This window comes from Macadamia integrifolia, chromosome 4 (genome assembly GCF_013358625.1).
Source record: "Macadamia integrifolia cultivar HAES 741 chromosome 4, SCU_Mint_v3, whole genome shotgun sequence".
Lineage (NCBI taxonomy): Eukaryota > Viridiplantae > Streptophyta > Magnoliopsida > Proteales > Proteaceae > Macadamia > Macadamia integrifolia.
Genome location: NC_056560.1, coordinates 1,527,988 through 1,548,096, shown reverse-complemented (window position 1 = coordinate 1,548,096; position 20,109 = coordinate 1,527,988). Strand labels below are relative to the sequence as shown.

The window sequence follows — 20,109 nt, the reverse complement described above, 5'->3', positions numbered from 1 at the left end:
CTTATCCACATTAAAATCTTCTAACAGTTGCTAACTTGCTATAACAATCATCATTTATGCAATACTATTCTAGAAATGAGTCATGATACAACAACGTCCACACATAACACCAAATTGTTATCCCTCGTCCTTATCTACTCTTATCCACATTAAAATCTTCTAACAGTTGCTATAACAATCATCATTTATGCATAACTATTCTAGAAATAAGTCATGATACAAAACCTCCGTACATAACACCAAATTGTTATCCCTCGTCCTTGTCTACTCTTCTCCACATTAAATTCTTCTAACAGTTGCTATAACAATCATCATTTATGCATAACTATTCTAGAAATGAGTTTAACAAAGGATTGCACGACAATAAAGGATTCCGCGGATCCGAAATTGCACCTGTGTAGTCATCTTTCTCAGAAACGATCCACCGCCCCTCGAACGTTTCGTCAAACGGTTCATAGAACAGCTAAACCACACATCGAAAAGTTCACAGTCAAGAGTTAAGCATAATTGCTGTTGAGCACAGAAATTAGTTATCTCCAAAATGGCTTACCACGTCCGAAGCGCGAAGCTGCGAAGCAACGGAAGCGATCAAAAGCAAAACAAATTGCAGAGAAAGCCTTTTCCCTTCCATCAGAACGATCTCATAACCCTATAAACACAACCAGTCAAAATAACTCCCAAACAGAGAAAAACGAAATCCTAATCTTATACTGATTCGATCTCCGGTCTAAGCATAATTAGACACATATATTTAACCCTAATCTCGCGATCTGTGATCTGAGAATCAAAACAGATTGACCTAGCCCAAGTAGATCTTGAGAGGAAAACAAGAGTAAAGTTGTTGGATAAATAGAAAGGCGAGCAAGAAAGACTGAATGCTTACCGAGTAACTGACGACAACTTTGCTCAACGGTTTACGAGAATTGCTTTGCTTAGCTTTGGTATCTCACAATTGGCAAGATCTATTTCTAGATTTTAAGGGAGACGAAGACACAGAGGAGGAGGAGGACCGTTGGAACGCAAGGACGGCATCGAGTTGTTTCAACCAATAACATCACATGCCACGTGACTTAAACCAATCATTGATAGCCACGTAATGTTGTGCAGAGTCGTCTGCGCTCTACCTAATAGGGTCTAGAGAGAGAGAGAGAGAGAAAGGGGGACAGTAGAGAAATCCGGTCGCTCGACCACACGGAATGAGTCCCGTGCTGATTAATCCGTAGGAAGCATGCAATTGGCCCTCGTTTTCATGAGTATGGTTCAGATTTAAAAGGGTGATCCAGCCCGGTTTGATTTCAGAGGCCACCGATAAAGTAATTCTACCAAGCATCGATAAACCACCCCCCACCCTCTTCCCGACTTACCGTTGAAACTGAAAAAATAGCAAGCCCCCCCAATGATCTCACTATCTTAACCAAAATTAAGGCTCAATAACACGTGCCCGCATGCTGTCTAAGTCAATACATTCATCAACATAACAGCTCCGGGGCGTTGGACAAAAATCAGGCTCAAATCCCGGCTTTTGCTCAATTTGGTTCATTTCTATTTTCTCCAAATGATCCGGTCCAGCCCGACTGCACCCCGAGCTCAGGAATTAATTCTATATTATGTACTTCAGCCGCCCAACCTATTGATCCTTATCTGGACCTTTAGACGTTCACAATTATTCTACCCAAAAAAAAAAAAAAAAAAGACGTTCACAATTCTCAAGGATATGAAGAAAATCACAATTTGTAGCTTAAAATGGTGTTTTGGTAAATACATGGGATAAAATTAAGTTGCGTTTGGTACTATCAGGATAGATTTTGTGTTTGAAACGCATTTTGAAGCGACGAAACAGAGGACAAAAATTCAGGCCCATTCCTCAATCCTACTTCCCAAGTTTCACTCAAACTCCATTCTTGTTTGTTGGGTTTATACTTTAAAGGTTAGGTATGGTTGCAAGGGAAATTAAAGCAAAGAAAAATAAAATATTTAAGTTAATTTTATAAGGCTAGATAAGGTTGCAAGGGAAATTAAAGCAAGAAAAACAAAATCTATGTAATATTACCCCACAAGATTTTATTATTAGATCTAAATTATTCCATTTTTATTATAAAAATTCAATTTACTTTTCAGATAAATTCTTAGATTTAGAAAGTACAATAAAAAATTTACATCTAAAAAACATCATTACTAGATATATAGTAAAAAAGTGTAGGTAGCTTATAAAATCATATTAGATAATGATTACCAAAATTTCCTTTTTAAATTCAAAGGATTTCAATCTTTTTAATTTACCTTGCAACCAAACATAGCGGAATGATGCAATATGACTTTGTATATGAGAAAATGTTTCCACGGTGCTAGATTAGCTTGCTTTCTCTCACATTGATTTTTTTCCCTAAACTCTCTTATTTTCAAACCACTGTACCTTAGAAGTGCTATACTCCCTCCTACTGGTTTGTTTTAGGATTGGCATTGGGATCACTAATGAGATGGTTGTCTTAAGGGAGAAAAAAGAAGAAAAAAAAAAAAGGATGGTTGTAAAATTATCTTATATTACATAGTTGTTAGTGTCTATCTCTCCTCTTCTTTAGATATGACCTCATAACCCTTTCATTCCTTGAGCCGCTAACTCTAGAAAAACTAGCAACCTACCTATTGAGACTGGAAATCGTCTTAGGCTTCATTTGGATCCTGCAGAGAGGAACAAACACAAGAGAATGAGAATCAAACTGATCCAGCGGGGGACTCTCCGATGCTTAAGTTAGACTTTGTGCAAATAGATAGTACCAGTAAGAATGGAAAAGAAATCGATCATTCTGAAAGGGATTTACTTGGGGTTTTATAATTTGAGGTGACGGTTGCCCGTGAAGAGTCCTGATTTGGTAGTTGTCCATCGTAGGCATGAGATTAATTCTGATAAGATTTATAGCGAAGAGTGAATACAGAGATCGTTTTTGTTATGGAAGTGATGAGGCAAAATATGTCCCCTTCCTCAGCACGGCTGAAGCGTGTATGCAAACCTGAATAGAAGACTGATCTGCCACCTCAACTCTCCTCAAGCCGACTTGCCACCTCGGCCTCTCCTCATGCCAACCAGTCACCTCGGCTTAGCATAGTTAAGTAAGGCACCCAAAAATGTGCACACATCCACTCCTACATTTATGGGACGTGATCTCTGATCACGAAGGCAGGACTCTATCCACTACACGTCATCAGATGCGTCCACCCCTCTCACGATTTGCACCTCCGAGATCAAAGGGGAATATTCTCAGAATCACAGAGCCACTCCCCTCAAGGACTCTACGCTTAAATATTACTTTCCACAAACGCCCATCCTTCTCTCTCCATCAGCAGCCTATAAATACCAAGGTAAGCCTCTATCATGGGAGATCGATCACTTCTTTTACTGAAAACTCTCTTGAGTATCTGTTGTGGAAAGATCTAACTTAGGCATCGGAGAGTCCCCCGTCGAGTCAGGTCTGCTGGAGCCTCAAGAGATACAAGGAGGATCGGCTGGTCAATTTTTACCTCATCGGGAAACATTCCCATATTGGCCATATCTTGGAGGATACGACAAGATTCCCTTCCTTCGAGGGAAGCTTCGTTATTCCAATAGATGTTTGTCCTATATTTGCTCAATGTCTTGCGATAAATTGGTTGGGCTCAATTGACTAACTTCCCTTCTTGGGGATTCTTCTTGATGGTGTTGACAAAGCCTTGGGCCAATCGGTAGAGGGTAGATGACGCAGTTACCAGGTTGCCCATATTGAGCGGCAGATAATCTGCTACCCCACAATTTGATCTTGCAGTCATACGAACCCCCTGCTGGTGGGGCCTCCCATGGTAGTGACCTAGCCATTCGACTCGTGTTTGCTTGGTGCCACTGGCCGATCAGCTCCTGTCTTAGATGCCTTAGATTAGGGGGGCTATTGTTGGTCTTATCGGGTCGTTCGGCTACTCCCATTTATTGGGGCTGATCCATAGTCGTTGGGTCATATTAGTTTCAACTATAACACGTCCCAACCCTCACCATTGCAAAATACCATATCCAACTCCTCTCCATAGCATTGATCGTCCAGAGCTTATTAATAGCTACCTAGGTGTGCGACACCTGTCCTTAGTGGATCCAATGGTTGTGTTTACTTCTCCAAAAAATCCACTCATGAGACCTATATGCAACCCATACCCAATATGATCCAGCTTTTCTTTTCTTCTCTCCCAAAAGTCAAATCAGAGGCTTCTATGAACATAGTAAAGGAGTTTGCAATCCTCCTTCTTCTTGGTCCTCCTCATCAATTGCCTTCAAGAAAAAATTGGTTTTTCTTTTTCTTGGACCATGGATCTCTATCTTCTAACCCAGTTCGTGTGCTCCTCTCCTCTCTCATGAAAATTCTTCATATGAGACCAAGCTATCATTCCAAATTGGCAACCTTGTTTCTATTGCAAATGAAATGCTCTCTCTCTCTCTGCTGTTGTGACGGTTGAGTGTGTTGCTAGGAACTTGAAACCCCTGTTTTTGAATTGAGAAAGAAACACAAGCCCTAGCCTAGCTAATGAATTCAGATTTTTGGGAGATAAGAGAAGAGGAGTTGGATCCTATCGGGTATGGATTGCATCTAAGTCTTATGAGTGGTTTTTTTTTTAGAGAAACAACCACAACCATTGGATCCACTAGAAACAAATGTCGTGCACCAAGATAATTATGAGCAAACACTAGGCGATCAATGCTATGGAGAGGAGCCGGATCCAATCCAACTAGATCCAACATACTTGCAAGCATAGTTTCAAGTATTGATATTGTATTGACCATATTGTATTGGAGTCAATTGAGATCGATCCTTGATTTATCCAGATCGATTACCCGTATCATTTTAGGGGAAAAACAGTAAAAAAAACATACTTTTTCTAAAATGCAAAAGGTAAAAATAACTAATACCCACCGATCCTCTATGATATCAATCTAGATATCATCAAAGACCCACACAGGTATCGATACCGAAAACTAAATAAATGATGGCAAGTCTTAAAAAAGAAAAAAAAAGGGCGCGAGGATAGACACCCATGTCCACTTTCTCCGAACCCTAGAAAGGATCGTTTCTTGTTTACAAAAAACGAAGAAAGGATCATTTCTTTGGAAGCATTTATCGGAAAAAAAATATTTCTTTGGAAGCCGTGTTGAATCCACAAGAGTAATGAAATCCTATTGGCTGGGAATGTAAGGGAAGGATCGTGAATAAACACATTGATTTCAACGGTTGAGATCTATTATCATGTTATCTCTAGTTCTCTATAAAAGGCCGCAGTAGCTTCTACAACGTCGCCAGGCGAAGTCTTTTCACAGGTTCGAAAAGGGGAAAAAGAGGAAAAGAGGGTGGAAATGGAGAGCGGGAAGACGACGAAGCCGAGCGGAGGGAGGAAAGGGGCGACAAAGAGGAAGCCTGTATCCAAGTCAGTGAAAGCGGGGCTTCAATTCCCTGTTGGAAGGGTTGCTAGGTTCTTGAAGAAGGGCAGATATGCGCAGAGGCTCGGCACTGGTGCTCCTATCTACTTGGCTGCCGTCCTTGAATACTTGGCTGCCGAGGTACCCCTCTTTCTCTCTCGCCCTAAGATGTATAAACAACTTTCATTAGTTTATTCATAAAGTTTGGTATTTGGATTTTAGAGACACTCCCACGCAATTTCATTTTCTTCTTCTTCTAATCTCCCCCACTCAATTTTTTATTTTTTTTCCTTCTAAAAAGTGGATGGTTTCTCTTGTTTTCATCTCTTTTGGTTTTGATCCTCACATTACTTCTTCTTCCGGCGGCTAGGTTTTAGAGCTTGCGGGCAATGCCGCACGTGATAACAAGAAGACCCGTATTATTCCTCGACACCTTCTTTTGGCCGTGAGGAACGATGATGAGCTCGGGAAACTGTTGAATGGTGTGACCATTGCTCATGGGGGCGTTCTGCCTAACATCCACCAGGTCCTCTTGCCCAAGAAGACCGAAAAGGCTGCTGCTGAACCCAAGTCGCCAGGGAAATCACCCAAGAAGGTGAAGTCCTAGGATTCAGATTTGGGCTTGTGGAGAGAGATGTATCAGTGAGAGCTCCAAAACTAATTACTTATGTAAATAGAGCTTTGCTTTTCATTAGAGGACTATATGGGTATTACGATAGAAAAGGGAGCTGGTATTCATGGTTTTTGTACGATTGTAGATCTGAATTTCTAGTTGAAATTATTAAAGCTTTGTATGAATCTGATCAAACGAGGTCTTCATTTTTTGTTTGTGTGTTTGTTTGTTTGTTTGTTTGTGTGTATGGTTAAACAGTTTTAGTTCTGTTATTTAGATAAATTCAAGGTGCGGATGAGTTTTGAATTTTCCATTGTTTGGTGCAAATGATTGAAAATGCGATTCCCTCCCTGCTCCTGGAAGACTGACGTACTGTTGTGAATATATTTTGGCATGGATTAAGTTAGTGAAGTTAATATATTACGTGAAAGCAGGCAGAGCATATATATATATATATATATATATATATATATATATATATATATATATATTGGGAATTGAAGTTGGTCTGTGAAGTGTGAGGATGTTAGAAATTTCAATACGGGTGATCTTGGTTGTGGGATGGAACTTTAGCATTAGGCAGGCACTTTCAATAGGAATTCTATTTTGGATTATGCATGTCAAACTCTCTGGATTTGCTGTCTGCAAAATCCAAAACTGAAGTTATATCTCTAGTCCCTTAAATTGGATTTGGCCCCATAGATCCATTGAACTTCGAATTGCCATTTTTTTTATCTGGAGTTGAACAAGAATCTATGGTTCCCTTTAACGTACACTAGTCTTTGGAAATTATAGAGTGGTGCTCATGCCAATGAAGAGATGGCAATTGACAAGAGAGCTACGATGATGATAATAATAATAATAATAATAATAAATACAGGTTGGGATTCCTAATCGCAAATTTAGTACTAACCAGTAGTTAAACTTGGAAAACCAGATAATGAGAAAACAGAAGTCTGGCTACACCTAGCCCAACCCGTTCTCTTCCTCTTAATTCCAAGTTAAAATCATGGAGAGAAGAGAGTAGAGAGTGTTTCTTGTGGACGCTATAAGCTGTTGCTAGCTATTATGCTGCTGTGCCTGTGACGTCGTCCATCTTCAATTCTTCATCAACCAGAATCATCATCATCAATTAATTAATTTGTTAATGTTGGTAGAGTACATTGATGGGGTTGCAGGGTCATCAAAGTTCAGAGAGAGAGAGAGAGATGGGCGGTATATATGATCTCTCAAACGCTTCTCTCGAGCATCTCCTGATACCTCTTGAAGGAATCCAGCTTCTGCATTTTAATCTGTCGGTGGAATTTCCTTATGAACAAGTCGGCAACGTGATCAATCTCGTCTTCCAGCTTGAAATTCTCTCCATCTTCCTTGGAGTTCCTCACCAGATCGATGACCGATCCCCCTGGATCTGCCAGATCTAGCTCATCCGCCTCGGAGTCGAACAACGAGTGTGTCAAATCTGGGTACTCCTCGTCCTCCTCGTATTCGTTCTCCTCCACCTTCACCAACTCGGTGCAACTCGGGTTGGAGTGCGACTCTTTAGCCATAGAATTGAAGAGCACAATGGCATTGGCATTGCTGCTGCTGCTTTGGTCGCCGTGCTCGTGTGCGTCTTCCTTCATCTTGTCCTGTTGGCCGACCAAAGCGTGAAGCTTGTGAGTGATGGAAGACAGCAGGATTTTCTTATTCTTCAACACCGACAAGATTATGAGGCGTGTCTTGATGGCGCTGGTCTTGTTCTTCAAAGCCAAGGATTTGGCCTTAACCACAGAGCTCAACACACTGATGATCTGCTTCAAGAAGCCAGAAGCTCTGTTCTTCATTGTTTGCTGTTTTAGACAAATTAATTCCGATACGTCCCAGAGTCCAAGAGAAGACTACGTACGTACCCAAATAAATTAGGAAAGTAAGGAAGACCCAAGAAGAAGACGAGAAGGGCATGCACGTACGATGGACAAGCAAGAAAGTTGAATCCTAATTCAGAAACTGAGAAGACTAGGACTAACAAGTATTAAGTCGGAGAACTGCACTTGAGTTGAAGAGAACTGAGACGTGGATGAATAGAGAGAGAGAGAGAGGGGGGGCTCAGAAGCAGTATTTGACATGAAAGATTACAAGAGGGCCGATGGGTTTATATAGAGGAAGGTTTGAAGATGCTTTTTTGTTCTTAATTTCTTGTTTTTATTGGCTTTCTTCTTGAAATGGTAAAAGACTATACAGCAGAAAGAGAAGCTGGATCTCAAGGATTTTTTTTTTTTTTTGCTGGATCTCAAGGACGAAGGGCGACGGAGTGGAGTCTGGGCTAGGAAAAGACATTAAAGTGAAAGTGAAAAGCGATAAAGAAAGGAACTTGATTATATGATACGTGGCATGATGTCATTGGGCTAAGAAGTGGCCGGGGTCATGGCTGAGGGCCTGTGGCCTGTGGGGAATATTTTTTTTGGGGTGAGAAGAACTTTTGCTTTGCTTTTTAGTTTGTTTTACCGAATAAAAATTTCTAATAGTTATTATATGGGTGAGGGGAGGGAGGAGGTTTATAATTTCGAATCATCTTTGATGGCATCTCAAGTTACAAGTTATTCTATTTCAAAGTTTTCTTTTTTTTAGGTTAAATTCTATTGAGGGCGCGTAGGCTGCTAGGGGGGTTGGCATCTCAATTCAAGCAAGAGCTGCAAGGAATGAGAGAGGGTGGGGAAAGAATGTTCATTCATCCAACTGGGGAGAGTCAAAACAGTGACCTCTTCTTGGACTTAGACTAACACTCTAATGCACTGACAATCACCAATATGTCAAGAGACGCTTTCAGCCTTCTTATATATTTTAATTCACAAGTGCATTGAGGACAACTGCTAGTCTGCTAGCATATTTGATCATAGCCTTGTGAGTAAAGTGCTAGCTCCTAGGAGTTAATATTGTGTCGTGTTTGCTAAATAACCCCTTTCCTATCCCAAATAAAATGATGGTAAGATGACAGTTGACACACTTTGTGAATTAGGATTTGTTATTGTAAATGTCATCAAGGGTAATTTCATCCATTTAATTTTTTTTTATAAATTTATAAAATAGTAATTTTGGTATTTTGAAGAAATTCTTACTCATATAACAAGAGTTTAAAATAAGAGGGTATTATTATTATTATTATTATTATTATTATTATTATGGATAGAAGAGGAGGGTGATTTGAATGTTAGGTTCGAAAAGAAAAGCATTACGGCATCTGCACTTTTAAAAACCTAGGGACCAGCATATCTAATGTCAAAATATGTTAAAATAATTCATGTCTAGAGCCCAACTTGAGTGGGTTGAAAGGGAATTGGCCAGATGAGAAGGTAGCCAGTCGGGTTGGGGAGGAACAATAACAATTAAAGTCCTTTTGTTCTTGAATTGTTGATTGTAGGTGATTCCCATTTACCATGCAATGATGACAATCTTCTCACATCCCTATATTTGATTTTTCTGGTTTAATTTTTTTTTTTAAATGATGATTTAAATATTATGATTTATTTATCTACAAACTTTAGATCTATATAAGATATCACATTTTTCTTTTCAATAAATTTGAATCAAGAAACATCTTCTTCAACAAATGGGGATACAACTATGTACATTATAATTCTTTCCTGGACCTCCACCTCGTCCACTGAATTTTTTTTTTTTTTTTTTTTAAATATATATAAGAGATCATAGGAACAGATATTTGGAGTGCAAGCAGGCAACCGTCAGTGTTATGCTAGCATGAATCCACCCATGCCCCATGTTGTACATATGGACCTACAAACAGAGAAAAGGGGGAAAGAATGTGAAAGTACTTACATTACTCTACATCAATCCCTGTTCAGTTTCTTTCCTGCAAGAAGAAAGAGTAATTTCATTATTTTTCTTTTAATTAAAACAGAGTTATTATTATTATTATTATTATTATTTTTAATTTTAATTTTAATTTTTGATTTGTTACATTCATTACTTACAAGAAGTGGATAGCATAAAGCATCTATGACAAAGGAGTGGTTTTCCTTGTCCAAATGTGGAAGACAGTTTTTTAATCAAAAGCTTACGAAATTAACTTTCTTTGTTTAGGTAAAAGTTGGACACAGAATCGACTCACTAATTTTATATTTTAATAAATAAATAGGAAATACTTACATATTCTGTCCACTTGTGTAGTGTCTGTGCTAGTGTGTAAGGCAATAAGATAGCGTGCAGCAGGGAGGATCTTTTCGCACATGGTGTTTGAGTGTAGAGATATGCAAATGGAAAATCGTAAATTGTAACAAAAACATGGTTATAAATAGCTATTAATTTTACCTTTTTGTCCCATTGTGATGTACATTAAGAATTTTTCCCCTTCCAAAATGAAAATAACTTGGTAAATTTTTCTCAAACATTCTCTCTCCCCTATACTTCCCTCCCTCCAACAGCAATAATGCAAGTATGCAACTAATCACAACAACTTTTTCCCTCCACTGGTAGGTTCTTATTGGATTTGATTTTTCTAGGGCCGGATTTCATAATGTGATTTTACAGTGAGGCTGGTTTGTATATATTTTTCATAGATTTAATGATTTATGCAGTTTAAGATAGAAGGTTTTAGAATTACATTTAAATTTTACTGGGAGTTTTAGATTCAAGATTTAAAGGTTTCATCAATCATGGGGATTTCCAGCAAATTAAATTGCGTAAATCTTAAGGTTTCACTGTTCATAGTATGAGGTACCATATATGGGTGATTTGCTTTCAAATTTATGATTGAAGTGTTTCCTCTTAACAATCATTCTTTGCCATACTGCACTGGTGCAATGAGGATCTAGGTGGTTGAGAGCATCCGAACACATACCAAGAGGTGTTTTTAACTGTCGAAATCCTTACCGCAACAATACAATGCGGCAAAGGATTTTTAGGCGTTTCCCACTCCCCCCTTTTTCTAGCAAGGTAAAGAAAATTAGTAATATTACTCTTTATAAAGGGAAATGGCCTATGTCACTGAAGAACATAAAGAGGGAAAATTGGCAAAAGGGAAGTAAGTGGGGAAGTAAGGAGGAGCTTAGAGAATAAAGTTGCTCTCCACTCTTATTAGAACATTACTTTAGCCACTGAGGGTCTGTTACTCTGTTTCCAGGAAATTAAAGAGAAGGAATAACGCATGCATGCATGCTTGTCTTTCCATCTGACTTTCTCTGTTTTATGTTTGTTCTTTAGTGAGCCTGTAAAGCTTGTCGGTTGTCACACACACATACATTATACATTTACCAAAAAGCAATACGGCTTCAGTTTTACAGAAACGCAAAAGTAGGCCCACTACTACTTTAAGTTTAAGTTAATAGTCCATGGCTCCATGCATTCATGAATCATGACACATTAATTTGTTTAATTAATTTAATCTGGATGAGGGCTGTGAAGCTTTTCCCCCCTCACAAACAAGTAACGCACCCACACTATTTCTTTCTAATTAATGTTAAAGCTAATTAATTAGGTGCCTAACTTCATCCAAGGTGATCCCTTCCCACAACATAAATGGAATTCTTTGTGCCTCTAGCTATGGGCACATGTCAATACCCTGGATCCAAATCGGGTGGTTTAAAAAGCAGGAACACTAAAAACACAAATTAAAGCAGATGGACAACTCCCACGGTTGGGAGCACGGTCTTAAAATTATGAATCGGTCTCTCAAATTATTATTGATTGGGATGGGATACATTTACCTCTGATTTTCAAAAATAAATTGACATTTTAATATTAACAGTGGATCCATATTGGATCAAGGATCGGTCTCAATGAATGCTATCCAGACTCTTCTGACCGATCCGATTCAGTCCAATTTTTTGAAGCTATGATTGTAAGCTTGACAAAGGTTAAAAAGCCCAACAAGGTACAGTACCTAAGCAACCTTGCATATATACATGTATCTTAATTTTTTTCAAGTACACGTACGATACCATAAGTGGCACATGTTGGACACATTCCATCCTTGGGTCCCTTTGGTCCTCATTCAGTGAATCATGAGACAACTTCTCCAAATCAAGATACTCACTTTGATCTGATTCTATTGTCTCCAATTTATGGAATCAATACCAAATCATCTCTCTCTCTCTCTCTCTTATTTTTCTTTCTCTTACCTATCAAATTTGTCATCTCAAGATATTATAATAATAGTAACAGGTTTATAATAACCCGTAATCTTTTTTCTTTATTGTATAACATCTAAGTGATGGCTAGTTAAAGGAGATACAATATAGTTTCCTGCACTTAAAAAAGACGTAGTATGCTTGCTTGTGGTCTTACTCGTTTTTCAACCTCCAAAAGGCCACTACCACTTTCATCCTCTGGCGCCATATTAATGGCGCATATGAATAGAAGGTGGTTTCAATAATTCAACATGCCTAAAACAAGGCAACACAACTTTGGAAGGAAATTTCCAACAAAATAAATAAATAAACTTTGAAAGGAAATGCTTTTTTACAATTAGGTTAAATTTATCATTATTCTTACCTTTTGTAATGAAAGGAATGCACATATGGTATGGACTTTGTATGAATAGAGTTGATTGGAGAATAAAAACCCATACAGCAAACCCATTTAATTGGAATAAAATTGTTGTTTCTCTGATCATGCTGTGAGAAGAATTGCTTTACCATTGAAATCTGACATTAGATGAGAGTAGGACTGTAGGAGGGGTAGTTTTGAGAACCCGGCCCGATGTTGCACGAGGTTAGCTGCCCCACTTCTGGCTTGGGGGAGTGGCATGATTCTCACGAGAACCCAAATGTTGCACGAGGTGCTCGGTTTGGTCTGCTACTCTGGTAGCTGATACATTAAAAAGTGCAATTCCTTCCAAAATGCCCATATTCCGGGAGATTGCTTGTACCCGACCCCCACTGGCCAACACCGCCGTACAAAAACTTATTTTTCTGGTAGGAAGAAACTTACAAACCGCGTTTTCCTCTTCTTTAACGGAGGCGGTGGGAAAAAAAAAACTTAAAACTCATTCAAATCATGTTTCTCGATACCCACTCTCTCTCTCTCCACCCCACCCCACCCCACCCCACCCCACCCCACCCCACCCCAACCCAAAAAAATCCCTTTTTGTGCCTCACTTCGCTGTGATGACTGTTTATTTATTTATGGGTTGAATTTCCCTAAGGTCATGGTGAACTGGAATTCCTTCACAGTAGATAAGGGGGTCTATCGACCCTTCAATCTTGCAATGAAAGAAAACTTCCAATATTAATGTTAATAGTTCTGGCATATTATTGGATTTTGACCAATTAAACATTCATATTTTAATATAAAAATAAATATTATTGCAAAAAAATAAAATTTTAAAATATTATCAACTTCGTCCAATGGGAAGAGTTGTTTTAGCCTTTTAGGATTAGGACCATATGATGATGGTTAAACCCTACATTGAGATTGGGGAAAATTTTCTACAATAAGATTTCTAAAGTGACAAAACACATAAATGCATTCTAATGGTATTTGATTGAATTAAGTGACGTTATAAAAATTTTTGACATGTGAAAAATCAAACATGGGTCTATCCATTCGGAGTTACAATTGTCACATCGTCGAGCCACATGGTTAAAACTGATAGGCCACCTTGGTAAAGCTTATCAGGCTCGTCTAAAGTAACTTTTACTTTATTTATACTTGTCATTAATTGTAAAGATAGCAACGGCCATTTTGTTTCAATTATTTTCATCATCAAATCAAACTTTCAAGTCACGTTGGCCCATGTTTAGAAATCCAGGACCAGGCAAAGATCCATTTTCCCCAGCCAAACTACAAATTTGGAAGATACCAACGATTGCCCAGCCCGTAAGATATACCCAACCCAAAATAATGTGTTTTTGTGCATTTTTAGGGTAATTTAGGGTAGCGGAGGGGAAGAGGTTAGTGTGTTTAAACTTTAAAGTGCTCTGCATTTATAAAATCATGGTATAGCGAGATGCATTTATATAATGATGGTATATTTGAGTCTTGACTGGCCAAATTCAAGGCTCCACAGCATTTCACAAAACTAGCAAGAAAGAGAGAGAGAGGATGTGTCCTACACTGTATGAAGGAAGGGCTGAAGTGTTTTCTCCTTTTAAATCAAATGTGAAAGAAACCATTTAAAAAACCGAAGATTCATTTCTTCCACCCACCAAGACAAGACCAGCATCAGCACCAGCACCACCCCACCTAATCACTTTATCTGTATGTACTACTCTAAATTTCAAAGACCAAAGGATTGGTGTTAGCTGTATATATTGAACTGAACTCAAAAGTCATAAAATAATATAATTAAGCTTCTCTATTAATCAATCTGAAATGTAAAACAGAAAAGCAGGGAGCGGTTGTTGGGTCGGGTGGGGTTATTGAGATGGGGTCCATTTTAAGGAGAAAGTAGATAAGAAAATATTCAAGTTCACTTCGCTTCCCTTCCCTTACGGGTTGAAATCGTCTGCAATTCCGATCTTGTACAATTCCATGAAATACCACCTTTGGGGGATGACACGTGTATTGATACCAATACAATGGTCCAGATCTGGTACAACTAATAAAACCTTAAATCAGTGAAGAGGCATTTAAATTAGATCTGGACCATTGCATTAGTATTAATATACGTGTCACCCCCTGAAGGTGGTATTTCACGGAATTGTACAAGATTAGAATTGCAGACGATTTTTTTCCTTCCCTTACACTTCTCTTCCTCACCAAGCCTTTTTTACTTAATCTGATGATTTCCCCTTGCTTACAAAAACTTCTATCTGAACTCTTTTTCTTTTTAAAAAAATTAATTAATTTGTATGTATTAGGATACGTTCCCTCATCCATCTTTCTCCATCTGCTCTCTGTTAAAATCCACAACCATTGGTCTCCCCCCCAACTCTCCTCCCTCAGTGTCTCTCCTATATATCTATACACATACAAGCAGGAAGACAACCCCAGAAGATTGAATATTCAAAATTTCGACGGAGTGATCGAGCGAGCGAGCGAGCGAGCGATGGAGGTGCATTCTCCCGTGAACTCCGTTTTAGTTAAGAGGCTATGGAATATCTTGAGGATAGCATTCTTCATGTTGAGGAAGGGCCTCATCTCCAAGAGGAAGCTTCTCATGGACATGTATTTGATGATGAAGAGAGGTAAGCTCCTGAGGAAGACCCTGGGAAACCTCATATTCCCACACCCACAGCGATCCCCACATGGTTTTTCCGATGGCCCTCGGTTTGGCCTACAGGAGTATGAGTTCTCCTGCTACAACAGCCCCAATCCTGTTTTTCTCCACGTTGCAAAGCGAAAATACCATTACTTAAACTTCCCCTGCATCAACTACCCCCCTTCTCCTTCCGTAGATGAGGAATCCGATGCCCATAAGGAAGACATCCTTGTGTCACTGTCACCCAACAACAACAACAATAATAACGAGCTCTCTCCTGAGCCCTCTTACCACCACCCTTACTGCTTCCGACTCCAAACACCCACCCCTGACCTCGCCCCTGCAGGAGAGGTAGTGAGCCCACTCCTACTATCCCCATTTGCAGTTAGGATCTCCAGCTACTCCGAAGAAGACGAGAATGAGCCCAACAGCCTAGTTGACGATGCCGCTGAAGAATTCATCAGAAAATTTTATGAGCAGTTAAGGATGCAGAGTCGCACTCAACTACTGCAGTATCAGGAGGAGATGCTTGCAAGAGGAACCGGCTAGCCGAGCTAATAAAATATTTAAAAGTAGCCTTTCACCTTTTTCTGTTTCAAATTCATTTTCACTTCATCACCCTCACAGTCAGTCGGTCACCGTCGCCGACGCCGGCAGGTTTTAGGTTCTTCTTCTTCTTCTTAGTCATTATCTTCCTGTATCTTAAAAAGTCTCCCCTGGTTTTTTAATACGGGGAAGATGCATATATAGCCGGTACTGGTTTGGTTCTGATCATGTCTTAATTGTAATTTGGTAATGTTATGCTAATGCGCTGTACCACTTTACTAAATAATATTTGATGTTCGAGTTTGATTAGTATTTAGTACCGTTAGGAAGTTTAGTACAGGACTTGGACGAGAGAGAGCCTCTTGAAAGAAACCCTTTCATGATTCACCTACCCCTCGCCTTTCATGTTTATTTCATGACACCATTATTTGCTTCAAGTATTTAATTGAGGCCGGGAGATTCAAAATTAAACATATAATACCTAATAATTATTAAGAAAAAAGAGAAAAAAAAAAAGAAAAAAGAGGACGGGGTAGGCTGTGATGAATCATTTCTGCTTCCTGGAGTTGGGTTTGCTTCGCTTGCTGTTACTATTGCCCAAGTCGGCAGCACATTTACCTGCCTTGTGAAGCACATCTTTGACACCAGATACAAAAAGAGCGCCTGCAGAAGAGAAATGGTTATTGCTCGTTATGGCTGACCTCATGTGTTCTGCCGTTTGCTCCACTGCTGAAATTGCCATTCTTGTTTGTTGTGTCACTACTTTTCCTTTCTCTGAGAGTATCTTGTATTTTTCCTCCACTTCTTCCTTGGCCCTCCTAAATACCTCATATCCTTCCAAAGCTAGAGCTTGGACTACATACTCTGCACCTGGAACCAGACTCCCTTGCCTTTGCTTCTTCTGAATGAATTATACAATTCATTAGCCTAGCTACCAAAAACTGGCTTCATTGAATCAGTTAATTTGTACGTTAACGGTTAGGACCTTATTTCTTCTTTACCACCAAAAGAGAGAGAAGAAAAATCGGGGTTTGGGGATGCAACTCATGGTCCTGCTTGTTCCACTAGTGAAGATTCCATTGGTTATTTTTCTCATCCTAAGTGAATAGGGTTAACGTTGCCTACGAGCCCGCTTGAAAGTTAAAACCAAAATTGCACGCCCCCCACCCAAAACATTGAAAATGTTTTAAATACCCCCCATCTTCACAGGAAAGTATCTACCAAACGTCTAACCCTATTCCCTAAAAAATAATAAAATATTTACAAATTATACTTCGTCCCTCACCTAAAATCTTCGTGGGTTAAAAGTGACACACACAGCCTGAGACGAGGTGCAAACATCCTCCATATTTCTTTATAATTAATTGGCTTATTTTCTATTTTAATTTACAACCTATGATTTTTCCATCTGCCCTATTTTATTTAGAATTTCTTTTTCCCATTTTCTTATTTTTGAGAAAAATTTCAGCTAACCGATCCCCAAACTCCTTGCTCAAAGCAATTCATATCTTGTCATGAGTCTCAGGACTCCTGATTCCACGATCTATTTGAAGTGAATCTTCTAAGTTCTACCGACCTTTATTTTGACAGGGTTAAGCCCTGACGTGACAAAATCCTATTTGCTGTCGCTGATGCCATTGTCATCAATATTTAACTGAAAAAAAAAAAAAAAAAAAAAGAATCTACATACATGGGAGTAGCTACTAAATCAAAGACACCCATGGCCAATCATAAAGCCTGTTAAAAGTCAAGTCCAGGCCGTCCACACAAAGAAGAAACTCTACCTGCGATCCATCAATATTTTCCTCAGAAATGGGAATATCCACTGACTTCTGCAAACGGAAAACACGAATAGGACGATCCACGACTATGGCACCCTGCAAACAGGAGAAATATAAATGGCAGAATAATAGCATTCACCCAGTAGACTAGGGAAACTCTTAAACTTAAACAAGTTCACAAAATACATGTTTACAATGAAATATGTCTAAAACAGGAAATCTGAAACATGTCCCCCTGACCCACAATATACAGCATACATTTCCTCTGCAATAACTTTCCCTAACTTTAGCACAAGAAAAGTTCACTAATAGAAAACCATAATTACTGCCTTTCTTTTGGGGGACACATGTGCAGTGTCAAATCAATTGGCAATAAAACATGGATTAAAAATATATCAAAGACATTGATGACTGCCAGCCTAGCCTGCTGGTTAGGATCAAGTCCCACCTTCACCCTCTTCTCTCTCATTCCCCTCCCCCCAACCTTTTCCCAAGTGAGTGTACTGGTATCAATTTGTAAAAATAAATAAATAAATAAATAAAAGACATCAAAGACACAGTAATCATTCCTTGATATCATTCAGGATCTCCTGACTCCAGCCCATGCATATGAAAGATTAAGAAAATGGCCTGTGTGTGCTTGTATGTCTGTATGTGAGAAAGAAGGGGGGGGGGGGGGGGGGGGATGCGCTCTGTATGCTTGTTTTTCATCATGTTTATTCTGCACCCACTTTCCCTGCTCCCATTTGCAAACAAGCTCCCCTTATATATTCAAATACATAGAAAACTGTATCAGAAGATGGGTGGCTGCAAATCAAGCCAGCAATCAATCAATTGATATGTTGCTCTGATCATTAGTTAACAGGCTCAGTGCACCTAACCATTGAAAAGAGAACAAGCATTACACCCACACCCCCCCCCCCCAAAAAAAAGAATAATAAATTAATTAAGAAAAAAGTGGACATCAGTTTTGAGCTTGATCATGACATTCTCTGGATGAGAAATGAACTTTACCTTGTTCAATATGTATAGATAATTACTTACGTTTAAGAGAAGAGCAGTTTGGAGGGCAGAAGGCTGCCTGAATGTCACATAAGCTATTTGTGATTCGTCTCTGTTTCTGCCCAACACCATAATATCTAAAAACTTAAATGGACAGCTAAAGAATACAGCAAGCAAGGCAAAGGAAAAGGAAGGAAGAATGAAGGGAAGATGATAGTTTACCTCACCAGCTGAACTTTGTCTACTGTTCCACAGTAGGAGAAGAAATTTGTAAGCTCACTGAGGGTCACCTTGGGAGACAGGTCAAGAACATGCACAGTTTGATCGAATGTACCCATGCAGCAACCAACACCTTTCTTCCAGTAAATTTTACCTTCACTTTCTGTATGGAAGCAGCAGTAATAAAGGAATATAAATAGGTTTGAGAATCCAAACCAGATAAGGTTTTTGGAGAATCAATTAAAGTTGGGAATAAAGGAGTTTAAGAAGTTATTCCTCCATATCCAGCTTAGAAAGTTTTTGCTTATAGGGACTGACGTGTACATCAGAAAGATACCGAACATTAAATATCCTCAAGCTTTTTTCATACCATTCCAGATAATCAGATGCAAATGCACATATACAACTTGTGATGTCATGGTTGTTACTCCCATGTGACAACAGATAATCCTAAGGTCTGATAAAATACCTTCAGAATAAAAATATCATGGAAAGACCCCCAGAAATTTTCTTTATCAAATTCTAAAGGATAACATCCACCTGACCTTGGGACGACAAGATTTTGACAAAGATCCTCAATAGGATGATATTTTTTCCTAGATGTGCACAAGAGTGTATAAAAATAGTTCCAATAACCTAACCATTTGGTATCTTTAGCATGCATGACAGCATGCAGAGAAATTGCAAATATATATATATATATATATATATTGATGGTCGCATCTACGCCTAAGGCCTGACCATCTAAAGTAGCTGTGCCTGGCGAAAGCACATCTGCCAGCATCCAGGTAATTAAGCCCATTCAATAGATCCCACTGTGTTTCCTATAAATAATCGTTGCAGCAGCATGAGTAAAAATGGTCCAAGCATACCTTTTCCATCCACTCAAAAATTGATCCAGATTTCAGTTTTCCATAAAGAAGCCAAAAGTGTACAAGAAGTGCAGCAGCTAGTTATCCACTGACCTGAAAATGTATTAGCTCCAATAGCCAATGAAGGAACAGTAGTACCCAAAATAATCTCACTGGAAGCCAACTTGACTGCAAGTCTCTTCTGCACCAAGAACTGAATGCTGATATTGCATCTAAATTGTTCTTTTCCACAGGTGAAAAAAGAAAAGCAAAATCCAAGCAGACCCTGAGGAAAAAATTACAATAAGGAAGGAAATAAGAACAATTTAGCAAATCCACAACCTGAAAGATGTATTTTGAATCACCCCTTCCTACAGGCTCCTCCATACCGTCGGCCAATCAAGGAATCTGGAAGATGAGGCAATCACAATGGAAGCCTCGTCATGGATCTCTCTTACAAAATGAGACTAGCAAAGGATGGGGTATCCTCATTCAAATCTACCAGGATCATTCTTGTGGACACCTTTAAT

The 20,109-nt window shown here is 39.0% G+C and overlaps 5 protein-coding genes across 6 annotated transcripts in view; 2 read left to right on the top strand and 3 right to left on the bottom strand.

Moving 5' to 3' along the window:
- The window catches only part of LOC122076538 (calnexin homolog), an 8,288-nt gene extending 7,245 nt beyond the window's left edge, over positions 1-1,043 (bottom strand). Inside the window, exons 1-3 of one of the 2 annotated variants that reach the window (XM_042641878.1) lie at positions 884-1,043; positions 551-649; positions 394-463 (exon numbers count right to left, since the gene is read on the bottom strand). In XM_042641878.1, the coding sequence (XP_042497812.1) occupies positions 394-463; positions 551-631 (151 nt within the window). In that variant the 5' untranslated portion in view covers positions 632-649; positions 884-1,043. The remainder of the gene's footprint in view (positions 1-393; positions 464-550; positions 650-883) is intronic. The other variant, XM_042641881.1, reaches the window with a different exon arrangement.
- A 4,249-nt stretch (positions 1,044-5,292) lies between these two features.
- Positions 5,293-6,256, top strand: LOC122075803 (histone H2A-like). The gene is made up of 2 exons (XM_042640972.1): positions 5,293-5,569; positions 5,799-6,256. The coding sequence occupies exons 1-2, from the start codon at positions 5,366-5,368 to the stop codon at positions 6,033-6,035; spliced, it is 441 nt and encodes a 146-aa protein (XP_042496906.1). The 5' UTR covers positions 5,293-5,365; the 3' UTR covers positions 6,036-6,256.
- A 669-nt stretch (positions 6,257-6,925) lies between these two features.
- LOC122076024 lies at positions 6,926-8,235 on the bottom strand. Its single transcript, XM_042641290.1, has one exon. It carries the CDS (start codon positions 7,865-7,867, stop codon positions 7,271-7,273), a length of 597 nt encoding a protein of 198 aa, XP_042497224.1. The 5' UTR covers positions 7,868-8,235; the 3' UTR covers positions 6,926-7,270.
- A 6,581-nt stretch (positions 8,236-14,816) lies between these two features.
- LOC122076813 lies at positions 14,817-16,035 on the top strand. Its single transcript, XM_042642384.1, has one exon. It carries the CDS (start codon positions 15,028-15,030, stop codon positions 15,727-15,729), a length of 702 nt encoding a protein of 233 aa, XP_042498318.1. The 5' UTR covers positions 14,817-15,027; the 3' UTR covers positions 15,730-16,035.
- A 148-nt stretch (positions 16,036-16,183) lies between these two features.
- Positions 16,184-19,966, bottom strand: LOC122077358 (protein vip1-like). The gene is made up of 6 exons (XM_042643282.1): positions 19,955-19,966; positions 19,694-19,865; positions 18,732-18,891; positions 18,552-18,627; positions 17,511-17,603; positions 16,184-16,627 (listed from the first exon to the last, which is right to left on the bottom strand). Exons 1-6 carry the CDS (start codon positions 19,964-19,966, stop codon positions 16,274-16,276), a joined length of 867 nt encoding a protein of 288 aa, XP_042499216.1. The 3' UTR covers positions 16,184-16,273.
- Positions 19,967-20,109: the final 143 nt, after the last annotated feature.